Source organism: Plasmodium brasilianum, chromosome 3 (assembly GCF_023973825.1).
Source record: "Plasmodium brasilianum strain Bolivian I chromosome 3, whole genome shotgun sequence".
NCBI classification, from domain to species: Eukaryota; Apicomplexa; class Aconoidasida; order Haemosporida; family Plasmodiidae; genus Plasmodium; species Plasmodium brasilianum.
The window spans coordinates 368,147-394,490 of NC_090116.1; the positions used below are offsets into that span (position 1 = coordinate 368,147).

A 26,344-nucleotide genomic window follows, 5' to 3' on the forward strand; every position below is an offset into this window, starting at 1 on the left:
CAACTGTATTATATATTTTAAATGCTTTATGACAACATGAGCTCTGGATTCCACTTATCGCGCCGTATATAACAACATGGACATGAAATAAATGCAAGAAAATTAACATTTTTTTTTTTTTTTTTTAAAGCTAGGTTGTAAACTCCTTTCCATATATTATTACATATGTATATTCCAATTACGAATTTGCAATTAAAGATATATTATACACAGTAATTACTACCATTCGTTACAAGTAACACAATTTAGGGAAAATGAAAAACCTAACGGAAGCGGAGCAAAAGTATTTGAGTAATTTTTTAACAGAAAAAGAATACACGAGAAATCTATTCCTTTTGCATGTATTTTATGAATTTCAGTGATAAAACCTTGATGAATATTTGTTCATACGTTTTGTGTATACACGCAAGTATGTATATATATATATGTATATTTACTTATTAATACACGTACTTGCATATGTATATACTCGTTGTGCAGTTTACGTAGTTTTCCATTTTTTGACCATTTAAAATTTCCCCACTGTATTTTTTTTCATGCTCTTGGTAGACCATGATTGGGTGAATGACAAAAAGTGGAAATTATATTTGAGCAACCTATACCCCTCACCATCAATGAATAATATGGAAAAATATAAGAAAAAATATTTTCAGAAAAATATTGACAACAATCTTGACATAAATACAAATTTTGATAGTAACAATAATAGTCATAATAGTCAAAATAGTTTTAATAGTTATAATAATAATAACAATAATAACATGAGAGAGCAAAAACAAGAAACTTCGAATTTTTATTCTCATAATACTAATTTTTATAATAACATTGGGCAATTACCAGTGTTCATATTTTTCTATTGTACCTTTGTTTTGTGTACAAGCCTCTTTTATTTTATAATTCTTTCCTTAAACTTGAGTTTATACAAAGTAAGTGGAAGAACAAAAATGTTCTCATAAAAAGTTTGTTGCAAAAAAGATTGCACTTGTGAGATAACATACTACAAATTGTTAACCGTTACAAGCTAGCCACATATCACTATTTGCCAACTACTAATCCCAATAATTACACATACACACATAGACAAAAAAAAAGAAAAATACACATCTTTTCTTGCCTTCTGTAGAAAATTGGAACCTTTATGTCTTTGTCCTATTTTTTCGCATTCTTAAGTTTACTATTTTTGGAGTACAAAACACAGAAACAAAACTTTTCCTTATTGCAGTTCTTCTCAAGCGAAAAGGGTACTACTAATGAGTGTTAAGAAGCTTTATAAGGCATAAAAACGAAATAAAAAAATTTTAAGTATATATATATATATATATATATATATATATATATATATATATATATATATGTTTGTATATATGTTTTCATGAATGCATTCTTTACGAAAAAGTCGTATTGAAAAGACTCTTTAATTTATATTTATTTCCATTTTGTTTTACACATAATAAGATATATGAGTCCCTTCTGAATTGTATAAGAGTAACCAAATTATGTGTATACCTTAACGATTATATGCACTATATATATATGTACAGTATATATTTGCACAGTATATATTTGCACAGTATATGTATACACTAAGAAGGCAATAATTTCCAAAAAAAAATGTTCTTCACATCCCCCCCTTCTTAGGCCATTATTTGTCCTACTCTTTGATACTTTTTTTTATTAAAGACGCCGTCTTAATATTTTTACCAATTTTTTTTACTCTTCTAATAAATACTTACCTTATATATAAACAAATTAAATTTAGTTTTTCTCCCATAATTCAAAGGTACATATAACAAATAGTTAATAAGAAAAAATATACATAAATATTTGTGTTGATATTCATTTTTTCGCACTAATTTTATAAATATATATATATATATATATATATATATATATATATTTATTTATTTATAGGAATTATTACTTCAACAAAATTGTGTCTTATTTGGACAAAACTGTAAGATATACTTATACATATATATATATATATGTGTACGCATAACGAAAAACAGGACATTATGTATACGCATATATAAAATTAGGCAAAAAAAAATATAAAAAAAAGTTCGGCATAAACATGTTTGCGCGTTATGCGCGAACAGTTAATTAGTCAAGCAATCCGTGCGGTTGTTCTCCATTTCTTTGCACTTCTTTTTATTATTTTGTTGTTTTGTTATTTTGTTGTTTTGTTGTTTTGTTGTTTTGTTGTTTTGTTGTTTTGTTGTTTTATTGTTTCATTATTTTCTTATTCTTATTCTTATTCTTTTTTTTTTTTTTTTGATTCAGATCCTGAATGTTTACATGATGAGGGCTAATGTTGAGATTTACAATTTGCTTTTTATAATTATCTGTTTGTTTCTCAAAAGGGCCAGCCTACTGAACTTAATTATTTATATGCACTTCTTTAAACTAAAGTATAAGCAAAAAAAAAGGAAATAAAATTCTAACAAAGTTTATCGTTTTTCTCATTATATGCAATATTGCTTTATATAAACAAAAAAAAAAATTTCCCCTTTTGCAGATATAGTTCTTCAGATTCCTATTTTCACGCTTGCTACTCAAAAAATGGAGGTACATTTAATTATGTTACTTTTTTTTTTTTTAATTTTTTTTTTAATTTTTTTTTTAATGTTTTTTTTAATTTTTTTTTTTAATTTTTTATTTAAAATTTTTTTCTTTTTTTATTTTTTATACATGTACATTTTTAAATATTCTTTTTTTTTTTTTTTTTTACACATACATTTTTCAACACTTTTTTTTTTTTTTTTTACACATACATTTTTCAACACTTTTTTTTTTTTTTTTACACATACATTTTTTAACACTTTTTTTTTTTTTGCATATATACATTTTTCAACACTTTTTTTTTTTTTTTTGCATATATACATTTTTTAACACTTTTTTTTTTTTTTGCATATATACATTTTTTAACACCTTTTTTTATTTTTTTTTATATCTTTCTGCATAGAAATGATTAGACAATGTTTGTCTCATCCCATGGTACCAAAAATATTTCTGACCCTATTCAATAAGGTAAGCATAAAAAGACAAAACGAGTGAGTAGTATCTTAGTGAAGGGAAAACTAATCTCGTTATGCGAAATCATTTGAACTCTGCGCCCATACATATACAGATGTATGTGTATGTATATATGTAAACATGTATATTGTATACGTGGATACACGTATACACATATATATGCGAATTTTTAAATTTCTCAGGTGTCTCACTACCTTAATGTATACTTAAGTTACAGGAGGGGATAAAAACAGAAGAGTGACTTCGATTCCATATTATATACTTTTAAAAATACTTAAAATTTTATATATTAACAATTTTTCAATTTTTTTTTTTTTTTTTATTTAAATTATTGAAACTTTTTTTTTAATTTACTAAGAGAAAAAAATGTATACATGTAGAATATAGTATTTTATTTATTTTTTTAAAAAAAAAAAAAAAAAAAAAAAAATCGTAAAAATATAAGCGTTATCTGAATGCAACACAACTTCTGAAGTGTGATCATTCTTCTTTGTATTTAAAAAAAGGAAAAAGAGTAAAAGATATAAAAAAAATATATAACAGGATAAATAAGAAGAATAAAAAAAGTAGCCAAATGAATTGCTCTACATTTTTTATGTTAATGTTACTATAATTAAGCCTTGTAGATTGTAGGTAGGTAAAATAAGTTAATCCTTTTTTCCTTTTTTTGTTTGTTTACAACTAAGAGTTAAGGTTAATATACATAAAAAACGAAAATTCGTTTTTAAATAAACGAGGATATGACGAAAAATTGTCATAAATAAAAAAATGTGTATATATATATATATATATATATATATATATATATGTATATATTTTTTTTTATTTACGTATGCACACAGTAACAATTCTGCAAATGTGTTATACAGTTTTATTTATGTGCGATATTTTGCTCTATGCTGTGGTAGTAGTTATAGTTGTAATTGTAGATGTATATGTACTAGTGGGAATAATTTTTTTTTTTTTTTTTTGAAGTCTTCAAAAGAAATCCATTTTCCCCATTTTCCTTTATACTCATAAAGATCAATTCGTATAAGCTGTTTGGAATATATAATTCATGTTCGTACATTTGAAAATATGTTAATTGTTTCTCTTCTGTGTTTATATTTATTTCCCTTCCACAACTGTATATGTACATATATATATATATATATATATATGTATATACAAATACATTCTCATTAAAACTTCTCCTTTATATGCATAACGGCAAAACGGCAAAGCAGTTTGAACATATTAGGGGTACTATTAACATTTTGAAAAATTAACATTTAACTAATTCTTGAATAATATTTATATATATCTGTTTCTGCTCTCCAACATTTCATATGCATTTTTCAAAACATTCTAAAATGGAGTTAATATAATAAACTGTTCCTTTTTCTAATTCAGACATCAGTATGTGCAAATCTGGATGGAGTGTTGTATCTGTCGCGAGGATACTTAATAAGCAGTCTAGTACGTACGTACATATATGCATGTATGTATATACATTTATAGGTACATGTGTACCCCATCAGTTTTACACTCAGAACTGTATTAAAAGAACCATAGGGAGAATTATTAAAATTCCTTCTTCAAGTCGTCGTCATATTTTCTGTGCTGCTTTACATGCTCACCTCCATTGGGGTATATATTATTTAGTGACATGTCCATTTCAAATGAGCTACAGTTCATTTCTGAATTGGTGAGGGTACATTCTAAAAAAAAATTTCCTTCTTTATGAATAAATGTATCATCATCTACATTTGTAATAAGATTATTTATATAGCTGTTATTATTTAAAGTGTTTAAGTTACGTATAGTACTTTTATCCTTCTCTTCTTCCCTCAATAATGCGTTCATTTTAAGCTCATTTTCACTATAAAGAAAATTCTTTCCACAAAAACCTATCTCGTCTTTCACGTGACCCATTAAGTTACTTATGTTAGCGTCATTCACGCTCCCACTCACTTGGGCAACATCACTAATAGCGTTACTGTTACCCATGTAGATGTTGCTACTGCTTCTAATATTATAACTTCCTTCGATATCGTCACCTCCTTCAATATCTTCACCTCCTTCAATATCTTCACCTCCTTCAATATCTTCACCTCCTTCAATATCTTCACCTCCTTCAATATCTTCACCTCCTTCAATATCTTCACTTCCTTCAATATCGTCACTGCAGCCGATATTACTACCTCTTGCCATATTGTTATTACCATAGTGTCCTTCAGCAATAGTCCCATCATTTGCGTACACATAGCTATTTGTTTCGTTTAAATTATGCCCCGATATATTACGATAGCTTAAGTTATTATCTTTTTCTACTATTATTTCATTTCCTAAAATAATATTTCTTTCTAGGTTGTTCGGGCGAATGAGTCCGTTTGATTTGTACTTCTCTTCATTGCTTTTATTTGCATCCTGGTCAGAATGATAACTGTTATTGTAACCGGTGCCTTCGTTTATTATCGGTTTGTTGCTACTGTCGTTGCAGCTATTATGGACGCCATTATGTCCGCTGTTATAGCCGCTATTAAGGCCGCTATTAAGGCCGTTATTATCACCGCTATTATTACCTCGCTTGATAGGAATTTCTTTTTTATCGCAATATTCATCTGCCACTATGTTAGGAGTGGTGAACGTTATTCCACCTGCCTTTTCATTGACATTAGCAAAGTTCTGGATGCTAGAATTGCTGTTATTGCCATTGTTAGTACCGCTCAACGTACCGCTGTTATTACTACTGTTCTTTTCTGGACCCTTAATATCCCCCCCTTTGTTTCCTGTGCCATTTGAGTAGAACAGATTGCTGTTGAGCTCATTTAAATTTTCCTTCACAATTGCATTTTCCTCAGTCAAGTCTCCATCTTGACGCTTCATATATATGATTTCATTTATTTTCTTGCTTGAATCTGAATAATATACATAATCTTTATTACTCTTTTGGTTCATATGACTATTCTTTCTATGATGATTATTCCTTGATTTCCCATCAGACATATGTTTTCGTCCCATTAGTAAAGCATTTTTTTTTACTTTATTATATATAACAATATTCGATGATTTTAATTTAGGAACATAATCAGACAGACTATTTTCATATTTCCCATCATCACTCCTATTTAATTTGCTAATTTTTTTTAAAGAATATATATCTGATATGGGACCTATGTTCTTGCTCATATTAGCAGTGACCTCACTTAGGAGGTAGTCACTATCATCTGTTCCCTTAATATTTCTGTTCTTTCCCTCATCTATTCTGTTTTTTCTCCTCACATTGTTTACATTATTCATACCTCTAATCTCGCTAATGTTACTCATGTAACTTATGTTCTTCAAGCTTCTCTCCCTGTTCATTCCATTCACATTCTTATCATAAAAAGTACAGTTGTTATTCCTCTCACCACCTTTTCCATCTTTCTCATTATAAGCCTTAACATTAGCATCATCGTTATTATTATTCCCCCTATTAAAGACGACTTTGTGCCCATAAATATTTGCTTTGTATGATAACGACATATAATTCCCCTCATTTCTTTTTTTTTTCCGTTCCAAGCTCCGTTTATTATTATTACTACTACCACTATGACTATGTTTGTCAGTTCCAACGTTATGAGGGTTACTACCACCACTATGTTTGTCAGTTCCAACATTATGAGTGTTACTACCACCACTATGTTTGTCAATTCCAACGTTATGAGTGTTACTACCACCACTATGTTTGTCAATTCCAACGTTATGAGTGTTACTACCACCACTATGTTTGTCAGTTCCAACGTTATGAGTGTTACTACTACCACTATGTTTGTCAGTTCCAACGACATATCTCTTTCTATCAACATTATGGCTGTTATTACTACTGTCTCTGTTGTAATTACTGCCTCCACCACTGTGTCTGTCGTCATCATCGTCGTTATCTCTGCCATCATGTTCATGGCATTCATAATTCTTATTACTCTTTTCTGGCGTATCAACCAAATCTATAACTTTCTGATCATGATCATAACTTTCTGAATTTATCAGAATGACATTATTATTATTATTATTATTATTTACCTGAATGCCCTTACATTTTCGCCCATTTTCCTTCTTCTTACTTGATAAGACATTATGCTTATCTCTTCTCGTGCCATTCGGAGTGCCGTGATACTTATCCGTAATCTTCTCTTTCCAGGACGATTTCTGATTACATGTTTTTTTTATAAAAGTTTCTGTTGTTCCTTTCTTAAGTGGGTTCTTAATAGCATAATGATTAAGATGTAAAACATCATTACCAAATGCATTTTCATCATTTACATCAAAGAATCCCTCCTCTTCCTTCCCGTACAAGTGATGGCATATATCTTTCCCATTTGCACAGTTGTTAAAATTATCACCATAGATAATGTTTCCAATCTTGCCGCTAACATTGCCAACTCCGCTAGCATTACCCGCGTTCTGTGCGGACTTGCTGAAATTTTCATAAATGGAAGTCTGTTTACCCTTCTTGTTATAACTCCTTCTGGCGTGGTTTTGGGTAATCTCATCGCAGGTATCACTAACGATCGTATTATTTTCAGTAGAGACGTTTCCGCTACACAGATAAACCTTCTTCATTTTATTCGATTCATTGTCGTATATATATAGGTAACAAACACTCTCTAAACTTTTCCTTTTACTTAAGCTCATATGTTTTAATTTTTCATAAGTCTCTTTGTCTATTTTTTGGTAGAGTGAATAGGGATCTGATATGACCATATTGTAAAAATACTCTAAAACGAAATTATAAAAACATCGAAAACCAATATTTTCGTCATACCCATGTATTTCTTTAACACTTAAACCAGATAAATAATCAACTATTTCTTGACTAACAATTTGTCCAGGTACTAATACAGGAAAACCTGGAGGATATGGTATAATAAAACTAGCAGACACTATCATTTCATTTTGTCTTATTCTTTCCTTTAAATCAGATAATAATATATACTCAACATAATCTTCTTCATAGGCTAGATAAAAAGCTTTTCTTATATCTCCTTCTTTATTAAAAATTTTAGGATCAGTATATCTTTTTTTGAATAGAGGATGAAATTCACTAAATTCGGATAAGTCTATATAATTAGAAACTAAATTAAAAACATTTTCATTAAATTGATTTAAATCTCTTTCATTGAATAAACTTTTTTTTTGATCTAATTCTTGAGATATTAATGATAAACAACTTTTTAAAAATAAACAAGATGATCCAGTTGTACCTATATTTGTTTGAAATAATACACTATTTATTGAAGTTTTGTTTATTTGAATTCCATATTTGTCCATTAACCACTTTACTTTAAATGTTTCTCCATCTATTCCTGAGTATCCTGTAAATAACGTTATTCTTGTTGGGTCTAACACAAATTCATCTTCACTTAACCAAGAGCATTCGAAATACTCCAGAAAATTTTTCAGTCCACTTGAGTAACCATAACTGTTGTTGTACCTTTTGTTATTGCTGTTTTCTAAGAAACTTAAATTTTCGTTTTCGCTATTTTGGCTGTTTTGGCTGTTTCGGCTGTTTCGGCTGTTTTGGCTGTTTCGGCTGTTTCGGCTCTTTTTGCTGTTTTCGCAATTTTCGCAATTTTCGCTATTTGCACCGCTAAAATTACTACCATCGTAAGATACACATGGTGCTTCCCTACAATTTTGATTTTTCTTTTTTTTAATATATCTTTTTATATTTCCTGACTTGCTCACCTTCTGGTAATCGGAGTCTTCACTGTATATATTACAACTTGTATAGCTTTCAACGATCTCCGTACTTTTTGCTGCTACTCCGTTTAAAGCACTCCGTGGACTGTTATTACTGGACTTGACGTTATTGTTGTTGTTCCCTTGCACGATGTTGTTGCTGTTAGTGTTTGATAACATAACGCTAGTTCCGATATGGATTGATGTTGGGCAGTTGTTCGTGTGGTAATTGCTCGTGGGGCTTTTCACATGGCAGTTGCGCGCAGGGCTATTCGCACGGTTATTACTCGTAGTACTGTTGTTTGTGTGGTTGCTATTTGTGGCTCCATTTGTACCCCTAACACATTCGAACGACGAAGCATTCACACTGTGAACGACGTTCTGCTCACCTGAGAGATAATACTTACCACTGTCGGATGGATCTACAATTCCTCTTGTGTTGTTATTGGACACACAAGAATAAGTAACGTTCGCACTACACCTAGAATCGGATGAATCATATTCCTTGATGATTTTTTTTTTTCTTTTCATATAAGAAACAGCACATTGTCTCAAACTATCTGGAATTAAATCCTCTGCATTTAAAATTCGAAAGTACCGAGATATCATTGGATCTTCACTTAATTCTTTTCTTATTAAAAACGCAGCTTCAGTTTGTTTCTCTACCAAACCATAACCTTCTAACTCCATTTGAGCTCTTCCTGCATCTAACGTTGCTAGAATTTGATAATTTGGAGAAGTTGACATATGTGTATAGTAAGCTTCTTTAAAAGGAGTATATGCATGAGATTCAAAATTGTCATCACTTATTAATATAACACTACCTTGTCTTAATGATGTTAACGATTTATGTATAGACTGTGTAGCATATACTCTTATTTTATACTCAGATGGATTAGGATATAATCTAGTCTTCAATAACTTATCTGCAGATACTTGGTTTAAACTTTTTACATTTCCGAATTTTTTTAATAACTTCTTATGTACTTTGTAATATATTCTTTTCTGTTCTTTGCTTCTCATTTTTTCTGCAACAGTCATAGCAGTCCTAAATTTTAAGATGGGGTGAAAACATGCATAGGCAAACCATGCCTCATCAAATAGGAATATTAAATCTGGTTTAATAGCCAAGCATTCTTCAATAATTCTCTTCACATTATATACAATTCCATCGAATGTACAATTTGTTAATATTAATAATTTTACTAAATGCAATTTATTACTATTTCGATAATCTAATAAACTCTTTTTAATTACATATATAGGAACAGCACCATATATACCATATCTAGATACAGGATATGGATCTAAATAGCAGGGTAGTGCTTGACTCAACACAAATCCATAGTGATGTGATTTATGACAAGCCCTATCAACTAGTATTATATCACCTGGTTTTACTAAAGCTTGCATAACTATCTTATTAGAACTAGATGTACCATTTGTAACAAAAAAACAGTATTTACTACCATATGCACGTGCTGCCATTATCTGTGCTTCTTTTAATGATCCATGTGGATCTAATAGAGAATCTAATCCACCACACGTTGCACTAGACTCTGCTTTAAATAAATTAACACCATAAAAATCTAACAAAGATTGAATCCATCTACTTCTTCTTACACTATTTCCTTTACTAATAGCCAATGCGTGGAATACACCAATCGGTCTTTCTGCATATGCTTTTAAAGCATTAAAAAATGGAGTCTTAATTTTTTTTTTTACCCCATCTAATATAGATTCATGCAAATCACTATGATCATCATGTGTTGTGAAAATACGGATTATTTTATTATTTACTGAATGTAATTTATCCAAAGTTATAGATGTACATACACAAAATATGTCAACAGAGCTTCTAATATATGCTATACTTTTAATTAATATAACTAAAATGTTAAAACCCTTTTTCATTTTTTCTAGTGGTGCAGATACAAGTTGTTCATATCCTATCACAAAATCTCCAATATCAAATTTGTAATTCCTTTTTATATATAAGCTTCTCAAACTTCTTACATTACTATTTTCATTTATATTAACATTGTTATTATTTAGGTATTCAGGTAGCATACTATTTCCTATTAGTAGTACATCCTTACTATTCTGTACTGTTGTCACACCCCCACTATGCATCATACCATTGTGATTTAGCGGGTTTTTCATTACCATCTGTGTATTATTTTGCAAATTACAGTTAAGGAGATATGAACTGTTTGCACAATTTGCATTCAACATATTATCTTCATTAAATTTATAGTAGTCTCTTTCCTTTACCTTTTCTTCATCAATAGTTAAGTTGTCTACTAATACTACTGACAGAATTTGTGGATTAATTAAACAAGCCAGCAATGCTTCTTTAGCATTACTCGCCTCAATTATTTTATATTCCAGTTTCTTATTATTACTTTGATTTGATAACCTATTATGCTCATAATGTAATATTTTATTTAACTCACAACCTAAGTCAGAATTGTTATTATTATAATTATAATTATTATTACTATTATTATTATTGTTATTATTATTTTCATCTCTCCTTCCTGAAACTATTAATGTATAAAAAAAAGGATTCTCCTCAGTTGTCTTTCCAGTAGTTACAGATAAACTTGATAAGGTTTCCCCTATTTTATTTAAAACCTCTTTATATTTCTTGTCATTAATTAAATTTATAATATCCCTTAGATTATCTGTTGCTTCCTCTCCCCAATATACTTCTATCTCCTCCAAACAGTATATTATAAAATACACTAATTCTATTTTTAAATTATTTACATATAGCATTAACGCTTCCCACAGTTTTATTCTTAAAGAGCACACATTCGTTGCGTTATTAATGTTTATATACTTCTCTAGCTCCTCTATCTTGTCATATTTGTTTCTTTCCACTTTTCCTTTTTCTCTTCTTTTTTTCCCTCCATCGTGCAGCTGCGATTGGCTATGGGGTTTACTCCCCTGGTACTGTGTAGAATGTTGGTATTGGGGGAGCGGCTGGTATTTCGGAAGCTCTTTCTCTTGGTGATACTGCTTGTACGGATGAAGCTTCTTGTACTGATGATGCTGCTTGTGCTGGTTATGCGGATTATACTGATGATACTGCTTGTACTGATGACGATGCTTGTATTGACTATGAATATGGTTTGATGAACTATTCGGTATTAGTTCATCATTGCCAGCTGCAGTTTCAGCTTCTTCACTCATTGCATTGCTGCTTGTTATATAGTCATTTACTGCATTAATGTTTTTTACACTCTTATCAGGATTATTTTCATACAGACTATTAACATGTAATGAATTGGTATCGCCAGAATACATGGAATCATTAACAGAATTCATCTAAGGAAACATAAAAATTCTGCACACATGAGATATGCGAAACGTCAGTTCAAGCATACAAATGGAAAGTGACATAAACATGTACATAAATAGTCGCTCAAAAGTTGTGTAAAAATGCGAGCATATAACTGCAAATAGCAGCAAATAGCAGCGAATAGCAGCGAATAGCAGCGAATAACAGCTTTATAAACTTATATCAACTGTATCTTTGAAAACTCGCGATTAGTTGTGAGCAAATATAGATACACTATGTACGTAATAAGTATTGCAAAAAATATGAACACTTAAACGCAGTCACTGTATATACAGGAAAATTTTAGCGTTAAATAAGGTCCTTTATTGGCTCGATTATTACAAAAATGGAGATAAAAATCAAAATGGTGCTCTTAAATGAACAGTAGTTACTGTTATATCGCTGTCTTATCTATTCTGCAAACAAGAAAACATGCAAACATGTATACGCACATATATAGATGAATATAAATATGTAAACGTGAGCGTGCGCGTGAGCGTAAGCGTAAACATAAATATATTGGCATAAATACACGTATATGCATACCTATACTTTTGTGTATGCATGTGCTTTAGACCTTATATTTTTTTTTCCCCCACAAGCACTATTTTTTAATGATTTTTTTTTTTTTAAATTAGTAAGAATTCCACATAAAAATTGATTCCCAAATTCATTACTTATGTTCAATTAAGTTATAGGATAAAATTATTAAAAACAGAAAAAAAAAAAAAAAAGAACAAGGCTGCGTTAAATTGAAATTAATAAACACATAATAAATTGTGTTGTATGAAGTGTACTTCGAAAATGCAAGAGGCAAATAAAAAAAAAATATAAAATGTAGAACGAAAAGTATAAAATAACAAATAAATATATAAATAAATAGATAAATATATATATATATATATATGTATACATGTATGATGCGACTGTGGTGAAGACAATGTTGTGCTTTTAATTTATTTCTATTTCACAACCACAGAGGACATATTCTTTGTTTCAGTTTAAAATTAGCTTGATTTTTTTTTTTTTTTTTCCAAAACATGAGTGTTATTTTTATGTAAAAACGTAAGAAAAAATAAGAGGTGTGAAAGTTTTAAAATTTTTATAAAAAATGAAATAAACTTATTTCATGTTTTTAATCAAAAATAAAAATAAAAATAAAATAAAGTAATATTTTATTAAATTGTTGATAGACTATGTTCCTACTAATAATCATACAATTTTGGCAGTTCCTTTACATACAAAAAAAAAAAAAAAAAAAAGATTGTTATTTTTATTAATATATATATATATATACAAACATACATGCGTATTTTTTATGGTCAATATATAAAATGCATATATATATATATATACTTAATTTTTCCCAACTTTTTGTTATGAGCGTGTTTTCTTAAATTTCGTGCTCTATAGGCCTTGCATGCTTTGTATTTTAATTACTCAATAATTGGCATTTCGAACATTTAGTTCTTTTTTTTTTCTTTCTTTATTTTGCTTTTTTTTCTATTTTTTCTTTTTTTCTTTTATTTTATTTCCATACACACCATAAAATAAAATAAAGCCTCCAAAAATAATTATGTGGAGAAAAAAAGGTGTAAATGAAAACTATCTCTTTCTATTTTATATTTACGTTATGGTTTTTGTTGTTGAAAGGGAATTTTTACTCTGTAATAAATAAAATAACGTAAAGTAATTAGAAGGTTTACAAAATTATATATACATATATATATATATACATGTAGAGTACAAAAATGTTAAAAATATATGAACGATAAATAATAATACGTCATAACGGACATGCAGAACGTAAAAAATGTTTCATAAATCAATGGAATTCGTAAAAAAGTATTCGTTGAAAACTCATAAACGTTTATACATACATATATATATATATATATATATATATATATATATGTATGTACATATGTTTATGTATTACCCATGCATATGCATATTTATACATTAAAAACGTTATGTTTAATGATATTTGCAAATTTTGTACACTACACATTACGCGTAAATCAGAAAAATTAAAAGTATGTTATTAATAAGGTTTTTAAATGTGTAATTTTAAGTATCATATAAGTATAATATATATATATGTATATATATACATGTACCTACATTCGTATATGTTTTAACTTAATGAAAGTTAAAAATTTTTAAGCTTGATATTTATTTTTATATGTTAATAAATAGCACGAAAAACTAAATTAATCGCGTGGTTTGGCAAATTTTTTTTTTTTTTTTTTAATTTATTATACTATTATTTTGCTTATTTTAGAAAAATACGCACGGATTTTTTTTTAATTCATAATATAGAAATTATGAAGAGCGTTTTTGAATAAGTTTTCATTTTTGTATAACATTATGTCCCTAACTTTTCTGGTACATTCCATATAGGTGTATTAAGTACATATGTAGATAAGGAGGGTGTGTACAAATTTAGCAAAAAATATTCAATATAGCATATTAGTGTTTTTATTTCCTGCCTAATCTTTTTTAACATTAGTATTTTTTTTTTTTTTTCTTTTTTTTTTTCTTTTAATATAATTATATATGCTCAAACTGTATTTCCCCAAATTATATATTTTCAGTTATGAATAAAGATAATGAATAATGAAAAAAAAGAATATTAAATATGTAAATAAAAAAGCTATATTATGTTCCTCAGAAATTATTATATTTGTGTAAAAATGTACTCTCATATCATTACACGTACATAGATAAGATATATACATTTTGAATGGTTAATATTTTTGCTCCTATTTGTCAATAACGTAAACTTTATTACCTTATGGAACTTTACATATATTAAAAATTTGTAAATATTAGAAGTTTTTTAAAAATGCCACGTCACTGAAAAATTTAAAAACACACCTTAAATTTTGCGAAATTTTATTTATATATAGAAAGAAAAAAAACAAAAAAAATGCTTTTTGTTAAAAAAAGAAAAGGTTTCATTAAAAATAAAAAAAAAATAAAAATAAAAAAAGTACTTCACTTTAAGTAAACGTGAAGACCAACGCTAATATCTAATATAAACTTAGTCGAGTAAGGAAAAATTTTATAAATAAAAATAGTATAAAATTCATCATTACTTATAAATATTTCTATATATAAGCATACGTAACTGTTTCTTCCCCTGAGTGAATGCATAATATGCTTTCACCTGAACAAGTCAGGCGAAAATCGGCGCGTTGAAGTAAAATATATCAATTTATAAACTTGTAAAAAAATACCATATGCACAAAAAAAAGAGCGATTTAATATAAGAATAAATCTACAAAACAATAAATGACTGCTGCTAAATATGCAAAATGCTTGAATGACTAACATAAATTTAAAGGTTATTTTTTCATTAATATCACATATAATAGTTTAAATTCACTGTCAATTATGCACAAAAAATATTTTTTAAAAACATGAGACCACGAACATTATAGTAAAGGTAGAAAATTATTTATTGCTTACGTTGCATATTCCTCCGTAAGGGCATTTGTTTTTTGAAAATTTTACAGGCTAAAAAGCATTGAAGTGTAATACATTATATATATATATATATATATTTACATTTATATGCACTAATATGAATACACACTTATGTACGCATTTCTGTATGTGTACATGTACTTTTATATACACATAAAATAAACATGCGTATACTAAGCAATAATGTATGATACGTGTAAGAGTTTATACAGATGTGTAATAAAATCATGCAATAAAACTTTTAATGTGGACAAGGAAGCTAAATTAACTGTACTCAATGGTGTGAAGAATATGATCAGAGAACAAGTAAAAATAAAAGAAGAAAAAGATATAAAACAACAATTAATTGAAGCTAATGATTTTATTAAATATCATATTATTCAAGCAGTATATAATAATTCCACGGGAAATTACAAAGTTGAGTTGAAAAAAGAACAAGTAGAAAAAGGGCCTATAACACTAGGAACGAAATTCGAAAAAAAATTACCATTTTTAAATGACACAACTGATATAAAATAGATAAATTTAAAAGATATATTTCGTAAAAAAAAAGAAGCAAAATTAAAAAAGTATTGAAATGAACAGAAGAATTGCAATGCATTAAAAACTGAGTGTGCCAAATATGAGTACTAGTTATTTTAAATTGCTCATTCTTTAGGATAGTTCAACGATTATTACTGTAAGGCATTCGTCAGTACCACTACTACAAGTGCTACGCTTTTTTCGTTATTTCTTCCTTTTTTTTATTTATATATTTATTTATTTATTTATTTATTCATTCATTCATTCATTCATTCATTCATTCATTCATTCATTCATTCATTCATTCATTCATTCATTCATTCATTCATTTTTTTCTTTTTTTCCCATACCATAACAGTTGATTTTTAATAAACCATTTAAAATTTTTTTTTAACATATGTGGAGTGAGAGTCTTTATAAATAATATTTTACAAATATAAATTCAAAGTCATATGGACAAAAAAGTGGAACATTAAAAAACGAAAGGAAAAATAAATACATGTACGCGATGTACATATGTACACTCAATATGTACATGCATACAAATGTATATATATATGTATGTATGTATACATACATATTCACATTAATAAAAGCTTAAATTAATTATTTGTAAAAAAAATAAAAAACAAAACACAAAAACAGGTTAAACTTAATATGGAAGCTATTAAATACAAATATATACCAACATTATATGCAAGCATGGTAAGGAAGCTTCGGCCATTGTAAGAGAAAGTGGTAAGGATGAGCAGTGCGTATTACTTTGCGGGAACAACCAAGTGTACAGTAGGAACTACTTGTGTTCCTACAAAGCTAAGCACAAAAATAAAAAAACATAAAAACAAAAAAATTCAAATTTACGAAAATTTATACCATATGAAAACAAGCAGAGTTATTTGAAAAATGAAATGAAAATAACAATAATAGTCCATGGATATCCATTTTTTCCCGTATATACATTCTTCTTATTTTTTCCAAATTCACTTATGAAATATTGTGAGAGAATATTGCCTACGGAAAACATGTTGTATGTACGTTTGTAATGTGGCTAGAATGGTAAAAATTGAAATCCCTTTATTTCCAAGCTGGTCTTCTAGGTTCATTATGCATACAAATATATATGTGTACGTACGTACACACACACAGACACATATATATATATATATATATATATGCATATGTAAATATGCACAAATAGAGAGCTAAAAATGTGGCAGAGACCATCAGTATCCGAGATAACACATTTAATTCTCACCTTAACTAATGATGCTATTTAATTTTTGTATATTTTGCTTTTCTGTTTCATTAAAATCTTTTAAAGACTCACAAGATATATTAGGAACAATTTTATTTCTACCTGTGCACACACCTACATTTGTTGTACCTATTATCTTATAACCATCTGGACACTTGAATTCAATTTTTTCACCAATTACATAAAATTTTTTATCAGGATTAAGAATAATATGTGGCTCATTTGAAGGTTTAACACATATATCATTATCTGTTATATTATATTTTTTTTTTAATATTCTTAATTCAGCTTCTTTTTCGGCCATTAATGCTCCTTCTAATAAAACTGATGGATTTGGTTTTTCATTTAAATTAGCACAAATGTGTGATTCTACTCTTACATATTCATCATAACCTCCCTTATTATCATCATAATGATGTTCATGTATTATTATTTCTTTTTCATTTTGAGAATGCTCGTTGTTCTCTTTAAAATTTGTATATTCATTTATATTTTTTTTTTCCCCCATTTGATTTATATCTGTAATAAAATTTTCTTTATTACTCTTATCAGATGCATCGTTTTCGTTAATAATACTTTCTGTTACTAATTCGGTTTTGTCGTTAGTTGAATTCTTTGGTACCTTTTGCAACTCGTCCTCTTTAGACATGTTTTCATTTACAGAATCGTCAGTATCACCGCTTTTTCCATTACTCCTTTCATTATTTCCTCCCTCATTGTTACCGATACTAGTGGGTGCATTTCCATTGTTCTCGTTACTAACATTTCTTTTCTCACCCTCACTGTTAGCAGAAGTTTGATCGCTTTTTTCCTTTTCCCCCTTCTTTTTGGCCCCTTTCTTTTCAAGTTCATTGTCAGAATTCTCCCCCTCCTCCTCCTCCTCATCTACTTCTACTTCCTCCTGCTGTTCTTCGTCTTCATTCTCATCATTAAGTTGTAAGTCCTCTTCATCATCTTTTTCATCTTCTTCATCCTCCTGTTCTTCATTCGCACCTCCCTTTTTGTTACTTTTCTTTTTTGCATCTTTATTTGCTTTTTCATTTACTTTTAATTGTACTAAAGAAATTGGTTTTTCATTTCTTCCAATTTCTTTTGATTCTTTTGCACTTAGTACATGGTAATTAATAGGTCCACTTGAGTTATTTATATGATTGGTCCTCTTAATGTTTATAATATCGTCATCTATTTTGTGTTTATTTTCATTTTTTTCTTCATATTTTTCATGGTTTCCATGTTTTCCAAGTTCTTTCTTGCTTTCATCCCGTTCTTTATGTTTCCTAAATTCATGCGTATGTGACAACCACACACAATTAAAATTTGTTTTATTTTCATCTTCGAATTTTTTGTAAAGTTCCTCCATTAAATAACATGAACCTTCTGATTCGAACAACTCGCACGCCCGTACACCTGACCCGAGGTTCGAGCCAAAAATCTCTAGACTGAGATAGCCTTAGAAAAAAATAAATAAAAAATAAAACAGTAAAACAATAAACACATACATACATGAGTGTATAAATATGTACGAAAAAGTGCGTGCGGAAAATATGAGTAAACACAAGCTTAAGCTTAAGCACAATGACTATCACTACCACTATCACTAGTGCGCATTCAGAATAGGCAGAACAGTGTAATATTTCCGTTTGAGTACATTATAAAATGTGTGTGTATCGATTATTATGTCCACACGAGCAAGTATGTATGCCTATGTATATGCGTATGTATAACGCAATTATGCGCGCGTGCAGGGGAACATACCTTCATTCTCGCAGCCCTTATTTGTGGCTTTGCATTCATTATATTTTGAGCATTCATTTTCATCCAAAGCTTTACAGTTCTGAAAGCAGGCTCGGTATATATGATCATAGAAACAGTCTTTATTATTTGAACATGTGTTTTCATCTAAGTTAAAACAAGGACTATATATTTCAATTTTTTTCTTATGATTATTATGATGAAATACTTTAAAAAATTCTTCATCGTTGTTGTAATCATATTCGGATGTACCTCCATTGATATAAAAATTTACTCCCCTCTTAAGAATTTCTTGAGCAGTTGTTTGTGAATCAATATCAGCATTTTCGCTAGCTGTTTTATTTTCATTGATTTTGTTTTTTTCATCTTTTGATTTACTTTCCATTTTTACTTCTTTTCTTTTATTATCTTGAATAAATGAATACTCTAAAAAAAAAAAAAAAAAAAAGAAAAGAGAGACCATACAATTAGGCAGACAATATTGCACAAAGAGGGATAATTTACACAGCGAATTTTCCAATCCTCCAAAAGGACTACGCATATACATATACATATACATATACATATGTATATGTGTATATACATACATACATATATACATATGTGTATGTGTATATACATACATACATACATATATACATATATTTATGCACAGTGTTATAGATAGCCTTTCTTTACTGGATCTAAGGTACGGACGCTCATTCAAGTCCCAAAATTTAGATGATTTATTCAAACTTCTAGTTGTTCTTTGTTTATCTCCTGCGTCATTCTTTGGGAGGTAAAAGGAGTATATGTATAAGTAACTCTATGCTCATAGAAATGTATATATATATGTATGGATAAATTTATGCGTATGGATACGCCTATATATGCATGTGTACATCTATGAGCACGGGCATGTCTATATATACATATATATATATATATATATGTGTAAATCTTTGCGTATGGGTATTTCTATATATGTATGTATAAATCTATTCATATGGGCACGTATATATATATATATATATATATCCATAAATGTGTATTTACGCAGAAATAAACACACAGCATCAACATCCTGAGGACATTCACCAAATACAAATCCCGAAGGGATATAATGCAATTTGAAAAAGAACGAAGAAACGTTAATCTGATATACGTACATACATGCGTAAACGCATACATATGTGCACACATATATCCCCACGTGCATTTATATGCATTGTATATAATGTAGGGAACCTTTCTTAGGTCTAACGGCTCGAAGTTGGTTCCTCCCCACAGAATGTCTAATTTATTAAATTCATTTAAAAAGTTACTACTATATTTTGCGTTTTTCGCTTTTATTATTGTTTTATAGGAGAGTAAATATATTATTGTGCTACATACTATTTTCATTTTCCTTTATTTTTTGAAAACTTGAAACTGAATTTTCTCGTTTTTATATACATTCAAGCGCTGAACATATATATTGTGCCTAGACACATAATAAACGCATTAACACATACATGTAGTGTTACAAATACACGTACATATATGTGTGAAGTTAATACATACACGAAGGTGTCAAATTAACACGTCCATGTACGCGTACAAATGTATATACGGGCATATATACAACTCATTAGTAAATAAAAGATAAATTCAAAACATATTGCTACTGTTTGCTGCATGTATGTATGTATGTATAGAAGAATGTACGTATGTACGCATGTACATTACGTAATATTCATTTTGGCACTACTTTACTACTTTCTCATTTTTATCTACCCTTTTTAGATAATAAAAAAATCGCTTAAAAAAGAAAGGTAAGAAAGAGCATTCATAGGAAAGAATAATAAAATTTATTTAATTACATGTAGTTATATACATATATATATATATATGTATATTTTTATACATACTGTGTTAATGCAAGATATCCATTTTACATAATGCACGCTAAGTGCATGTTCATTATGCTGTAAAAGGAGGAAAAGAAGAGGCAAAGGCAGTTTACGCTTTTAGAAATAGTGAATGCGTGTGCATATAAAGCTATATATAAGTAAATAATTATTTCCTTTTGTACTTATATATATATATATATATATGTGCCACACTCATTATTTCCCCAAAAAAAAAAAAAAAAAAAAAAAATTTATCACCTGAATTGAAACAAACTGTCAGAATTTAAATAAAATTTTTGCTATTACATGTACATCTCATAGCATATAATGGATGTCTCTTTTTTACTTACATTAGTTGTCTATTACGTCTTAAGAAATAGTTTTTATTCCTTTTTATCCTATTTCATTTGTTTTTATCCTATTTCATTTGTTTTTATCGTATTTCATTTGTTTTTATCATATTTCATTTGTTTTTATCCTATTTCATTTGTTTTTATCATATTTCATTTGTTTTTATCCTATTTCATTTGTTTTTATCTTATTTCATTTGTTTTTATCTTATTTCATTTGTTTTTATTTCCTTTTATTTGTTTTTATACCTTTTTATTCTATTTGGTTTTACGTCATTCAGTTTTAATCTTTTTTTTTTTACTGCGTAATTCACTAAAGAACTATAATGCATGTAAGTGCTTTTGAATGTAAAAGCTTTTTCAGTATTCTGATCTGCGTAATTTTACATATGTACATACGTGTATACATATATATGCATAAATACGTATATATATATATAGTATGTATATATATGTACTTATGTATACGTACATATACAAATTGTCCCCTGACATTATAAATGAAACGTAATAAATATTGAAGTTAAAAAGAAAGAGTTAGCTTTTCAAGTTGTATAATAACCAGTATGTATATATAATAAGTTAGTTCCAATGAATAAAATTAAACAGAAACACCAAACAAAAAAAAAAAAAAAAAAAAAAAAAAAAGGAATACGAACAGAATTACCCTGTTCACTGTTCTACTTCATCCATAATGATAAATATCCCCAACTGAACTAAAATATAAAGTTGATAAATACAAGCACTTGGCCTACTACAAGTGAAAAACAGCGAGTTATGGGAAGTTTTATTTATTTATATAAATTACTATTCTCATTTTTTTTAAGCGAACAGGGAAATATATATATATATATATATATATATATGTATTGTAATATGGCATATGTGTTCATCATCATATGAGTAAAAAAAAAAAAAAAAAAGTCAACGATACACAGTTTCAGAATAAATTTTTTAATGTCATTTCGGTAACCTCTTTTTCTTTTTTGAACCCCTTTTTTGTTTGTTTCTTTTCCTTTGTTTCGTTTCATTCCTTTTGTTTTTATTTTATTTTATTTTATTTTTATTTTATTTTTATTTTTTTATTTTTTACTTTTTTTTCATTAAATCGGTACTATTTAATTTTATCTTAAAATAGGCCATATATAAACACTTCAACAATTATAGCGAATTAATAAAAAATCAGTCCTTACGATTTTGTTATTTTTAAAGATTAATAAGAATTCATTGAGTTTTTTTTTTTTTTTTTTTTTTTTTTTTTTTATCTTTAAATTAATATATTTAAAAATTAGGTAAATTTTTTATTTTTTTTTATTTTTATTCCTTTTTTTAAAGATAATATTTGCTTAAGGGATAAATTTCATTTTTTTGTTTTTTTTGCTGTTATTTTTCCCGCGATTTTAAATTATATCAGATCCGTATATATATGAGCATTAAATGCCATGTACGGCTGTATGCATAGATATATTATATGCATATATTATATATACTTATTGTATAAGTGTATATTTATGTATATATGTATGTATTATATAAATATATAAATATATATAAGTATTCGCACGCATTAATAGTACTACATTGCGTCATTTTGTGCTTCGTAGTCTAATCTTATGATATATAATATTATTATAAAGAAAAAAAAAAAAAAAAAAAAAGGAATTATTTAAACTGAATTCGAAAAAGCAGTCTTTTCTTTTTTCAATTCTTAGTGTTATATTATTATCTCCCCATGTATTTGTTAAAAGGGCGCGTTGTGCTCCTTTTAATGAAAGAGAGACCAAAAAAAAAAAAAGAAAAAATAAAATAACGTAAAATAAAATAAAAATAAAAAGAGGATAAACAGACCTCTTATACTTATGCCATCATTGTACGAATCATCATCATTGCCAAAACAACTTTACTGCGCTAAGCGCGCTATGGCTAAATTTAAACAAACCATTTTTCATTTTCATCTTTAAAAACAATTTTTTATTTTCGTTTTTAAAGGTATGAAGGAATTAATAGGGAGGTCAAGGCACGAAAGGAAGTTGGACGGCATTTACAATAAACAAAGAGACTTGTTAATACATCATCATAAAAATAAAAAAACGAGTAGCAGTAGTGATATATATATAAATTTAAGCAAAAGAAAAGCAAATGAGTCTATACCTTTCCCCGAAATATATGAAAAGAAAAGAAAATATGATAAAACATGTCTGACAGGTACACGAAGTGATTACAAAAATGAAGGGGAGAAGAATATATATTTAGGGAAATTGAACAAAGACGAAATATGTAGTAAAGTTAGTGAAAATAGTAACAGTATTACTCTATATAAAGGAATATATATTATACTATACAAACATATATATTCAAAAAATAAATTTGTTAAAAGCGTAAGTATTTTTATAAATTTATGTATGAATTATATGAATAACGAAAATAAAAAAATTTTTTTCTTTTCATTTAATAAAATATTAAATGTTTTCCATCAAAATTATTTATTATATGATGATCATGAAAAAAAAAAAAATAATAATATTTATACCTTTTATAATAACAATGAGTTACATATAAAATGCATAATTTCTTTTTTCGATAAAATTGTAAATAAAATAATAGATGGTAGATTTATTATAAATTATACAACTGAAGAAAATGCTTCCCCGAGAGGGGATGGCCACTCCGATAAGTCCTCGTGCACAGATATTCATAAAAATGGGCCTACTATTTCGGAGCAAAAGAAAAACAAATCCGAGAGGAGTAGCAGTAGAGACAGCAATAGCAGAAGCAATTGTAACAGTAACAGTAACTGTAACAGAAGCAGTAGTAACAAAAACAGTAAGTCTCACTGGAACGAACAGGCATGTAAGGACCTGGTTCCCAACGGACGTAGTGGTAAGGATAGTCCAGCTAATACTACGACTTCCCTACTTGGAGACAAAAATGAAATAAAACAAAAAAAAATTTCAACAATAATATTAACGAAAGAGGAAAAAAAGTTTTTAAAGGCACTGAAAATTAAAATTTACTATTTAGTTATATTATTTAAGTTAAATGATAATTTTATTTTTAATAAATTGATGAGTATATATAGGCAAATTTTTGAGGATATACAAAAGGACTATGTCATGTTTGAGGAGAAGGGAATAATAAATGGTGTGCATTCTCCTATAAGATTAGAAGATAGATCAAATGAAAAAACCCAATTGAGCAATGAAGAGAATGAAGCAAAAGAAGACAAGGAAAACATTTTTAACAGGAAAAGTGTAGAGTGTCAAAGGAATGATACAGAAAAAGAAATGAACAAATTAAAGGAAGAGAGCAAAGAAAAGGAAGACGAAGGAATGCATTACAATGACTTCCTCCTTCTTAAGGATGAGTGGGTCTTACCAAATGAGTATGAAATTTTTAAAATGAAAAGAACAGCATTTGTTAAGTGTCTTTCTAATTTGTTTCATTTCATTAATATTAATTGGGCAAGAACTTTAGTTGAAAGCTTGCTGCAAGATGTGTATTTGAAAAAGTATATCTTCGACGGTTGTGATGAAATAATTATTGAAAATTTGCAATCATTAGTAAAAGCTAATATGAATAAAAGAAAAAATAAGTATGAACAATCTAAAGTTTTGTCAATAGGGGAATCATTAAACCCCGTGGTTGATGCGCGCGATGAGAAAATTGTTTCATTGCATGGGACTCACGTTTGGTCGAACAAGCAGATGGAGCGCTAGTGCGGACGTACCTGTGCATGCGCACGCACATGTGCGTATTATATGTATATACAAATATATATTTACATATATATATAAGCAAATCGCATATTCGTACACACACATATAAATAGCATAAATAGAATAGTATGTATGACACACCACATACATATTTATGAATCGCAAATATGTAATGATAGTAGAATATACATATATATACATATATGCAAGTGTATTAAAATTTTTTTTTTTTTTTTTTTAAAGCCTTACGCATTGTATATCTCCCAGTGCAGTTACCCATGCCCCAACTGTTAGCGACCAATTCGGTGATATGCACTTTTATATAAATATAATCTCACTTGGGATACCCTCAGCTTGATGCATAAATGTGTTTATATATATATATATATTTATTTATTTATTTATATGTATACATGATAACTGCATATTATTCATAAAATTCTGACCATATCATTTGACGTCTTCCTTTTCATTTTGAATATTTTTATTGCATTTTTACACTAATTTGCTTTCATAAATTTAACTTTTATTTTTTTGTTTTTAATATGATTTTGCATTATCAAAAGGAGAGAGGGAGGGGCATATGTTTCTTTACTAAAAGGATTAAATGGGCCTTAACAAATTTAAATAGTGATATAAAAATAATAAGAGCATTGTACATGAGTCATAAGGAAAGCCCCAATAATAGTAGTAGCCGTGGTAACCGCAGCATCCGTAGGAACGCTTTTGCTAAAGTGTAAACGTTTATTCATGTTAAGTTTTGCTTTCGAAATTTAAAAATACATAAAACAAAATTTAAAAAAAAAAAAAAAAAAAGGAAAAAAGGAAGGAAAGACGCTAATATATTATAAAATAAAAGAACAATAAAATTTGGGGAATGAAAAAAAAAAAGCTACGGATATGCATTTTACGTATAGCTTTACATGGAAATATAACACAAATACATTAACATGCATGGGCATGCTCTGACATGTAAAAACATATATTTATATGTATATACACACACATATACATAAAGACATATATATATATATATATATATATATATATATACTTATATGTATACATAGCGTACATACGCCAAAATGGAACAACATTGTACGGAGCAAAAAAAGACCTCCATATGTGAACCACGTACATAACGTGGGAATTATTAAAAGTTGAACACTCGTACGTATTCAAAGATCCATACAAAAACACATGCGTAAATACATCATGCGCAATGTCGATTTTCTTAAAAAATTAAAATGCTTATAAATTTGAAATGGAGCAAGTAGGAGTAAACATTCGCACGTGTACAT

At 28.0% G+C, this 26,344-nt stretch overlaps 5 protein-coding genes across 5 annotated transcripts; 3 read left to right on the forward strand and 2 right to left on the reverse strand.

Annotated features, from left to right (window-relative positions):
* Window positions 1-254: 254 nt before the first annotated feature.
* MKS88_000874 (TMEM33 domain-containing protein) lies at window positions 255-3,263 on the forward strand (the record flags this gene model as incomplete). Its single annotated transcript, XM_067219516.1, has 8 exons — window positions 255-291; window positions 550-926; window positions 1,124-1,241; window positions 1,639-1,685; window positions 2,284-2,411; window positions 2,519-2,568; window positions 2,966-3,030; window positions 3,219-3,263. 8 exons carry the CDS (start codon window positions 255-257, stop codon window positions 3,261-3,263), a joined length of 867 nt encoding a protein of 288 aa, XP_067075242.1.
* Window positions 3,264-4,599: 1,336 nt separating this feature from the next.
* MKS88_000875 (lysine decarboxylase) lies at window positions 4,600-12,072 on the reverse strand (the record flags this gene model as incomplete). Its single annotated transcript, XM_067219517.1, has 1 exon — window positions 4,600-12,072. One exon carries the CDS (start codon window positions 12,070-12,072, stop codon window positions 4,600-4,602), a length of 7,473 nt encoding a protein of 2,490 aa, XP_067075243.1.
* Window positions 12,073-15,760: 3,688 nt separating this feature from the next.
* On the forward strand, window positions 15,761-16,096 carry MKS88_000876 (uncharacterized protein; the record flags this gene model as incomplete). Its single annotated transcript, XM_067219518.1, has 1 exon — window positions 15,761-16,096. The coding sequence occupies one exon, from the start codon at window positions 15,761-15,763 to the stop codon at window positions 16,094-16,096; it is 336 nt and encodes a 111-aa protein (XP_067075244.1).
* Window positions 16,097-17,355: 1,259 nt separating this feature from the next.
* MKS88_000877 (apical sushi protein) lies at window positions 17,356-20,489 on the reverse strand (the record flags this gene model as incomplete). The annotated part of the gene is made up of 4 exons (XM_067219519.1): window positions 17,356-18,803; window positions 19,110-19,532; window positions 19,785-19,875; window positions 20,334-20,489. The coding sequence occupies 4 exons, from the start codon at window positions 20,487-20,489 to the stop codon at window positions 17,356-17,358; spliced, it is 2,118 nt and encodes a 705-aa protein (XP_067075245.1).
* A 2,829-nt stretch (window positions 20,490-23,318) lies between these two features.
* On the forward strand, window positions 23,319-25,783 carry MKS88_000878 (uncharacterized protein; the record flags this gene model as incomplete). The annotated part of the gene is made up of 3 exons (XM_067219520.1): window positions 23,319-25,042; window positions 25,287-25,332; window positions 25,610-25,783. The coding sequence occupies 3 exons, from the start codon at window positions 23,319-23,321 to the stop codon at window positions 25,781-25,783; spliced, it is 1,944 nt and encodes a 647-aa protein (XP_067075246.1).
* Between the last annotated feature and the right edge of the window lie 561 nt (window positions 25,784-26,344).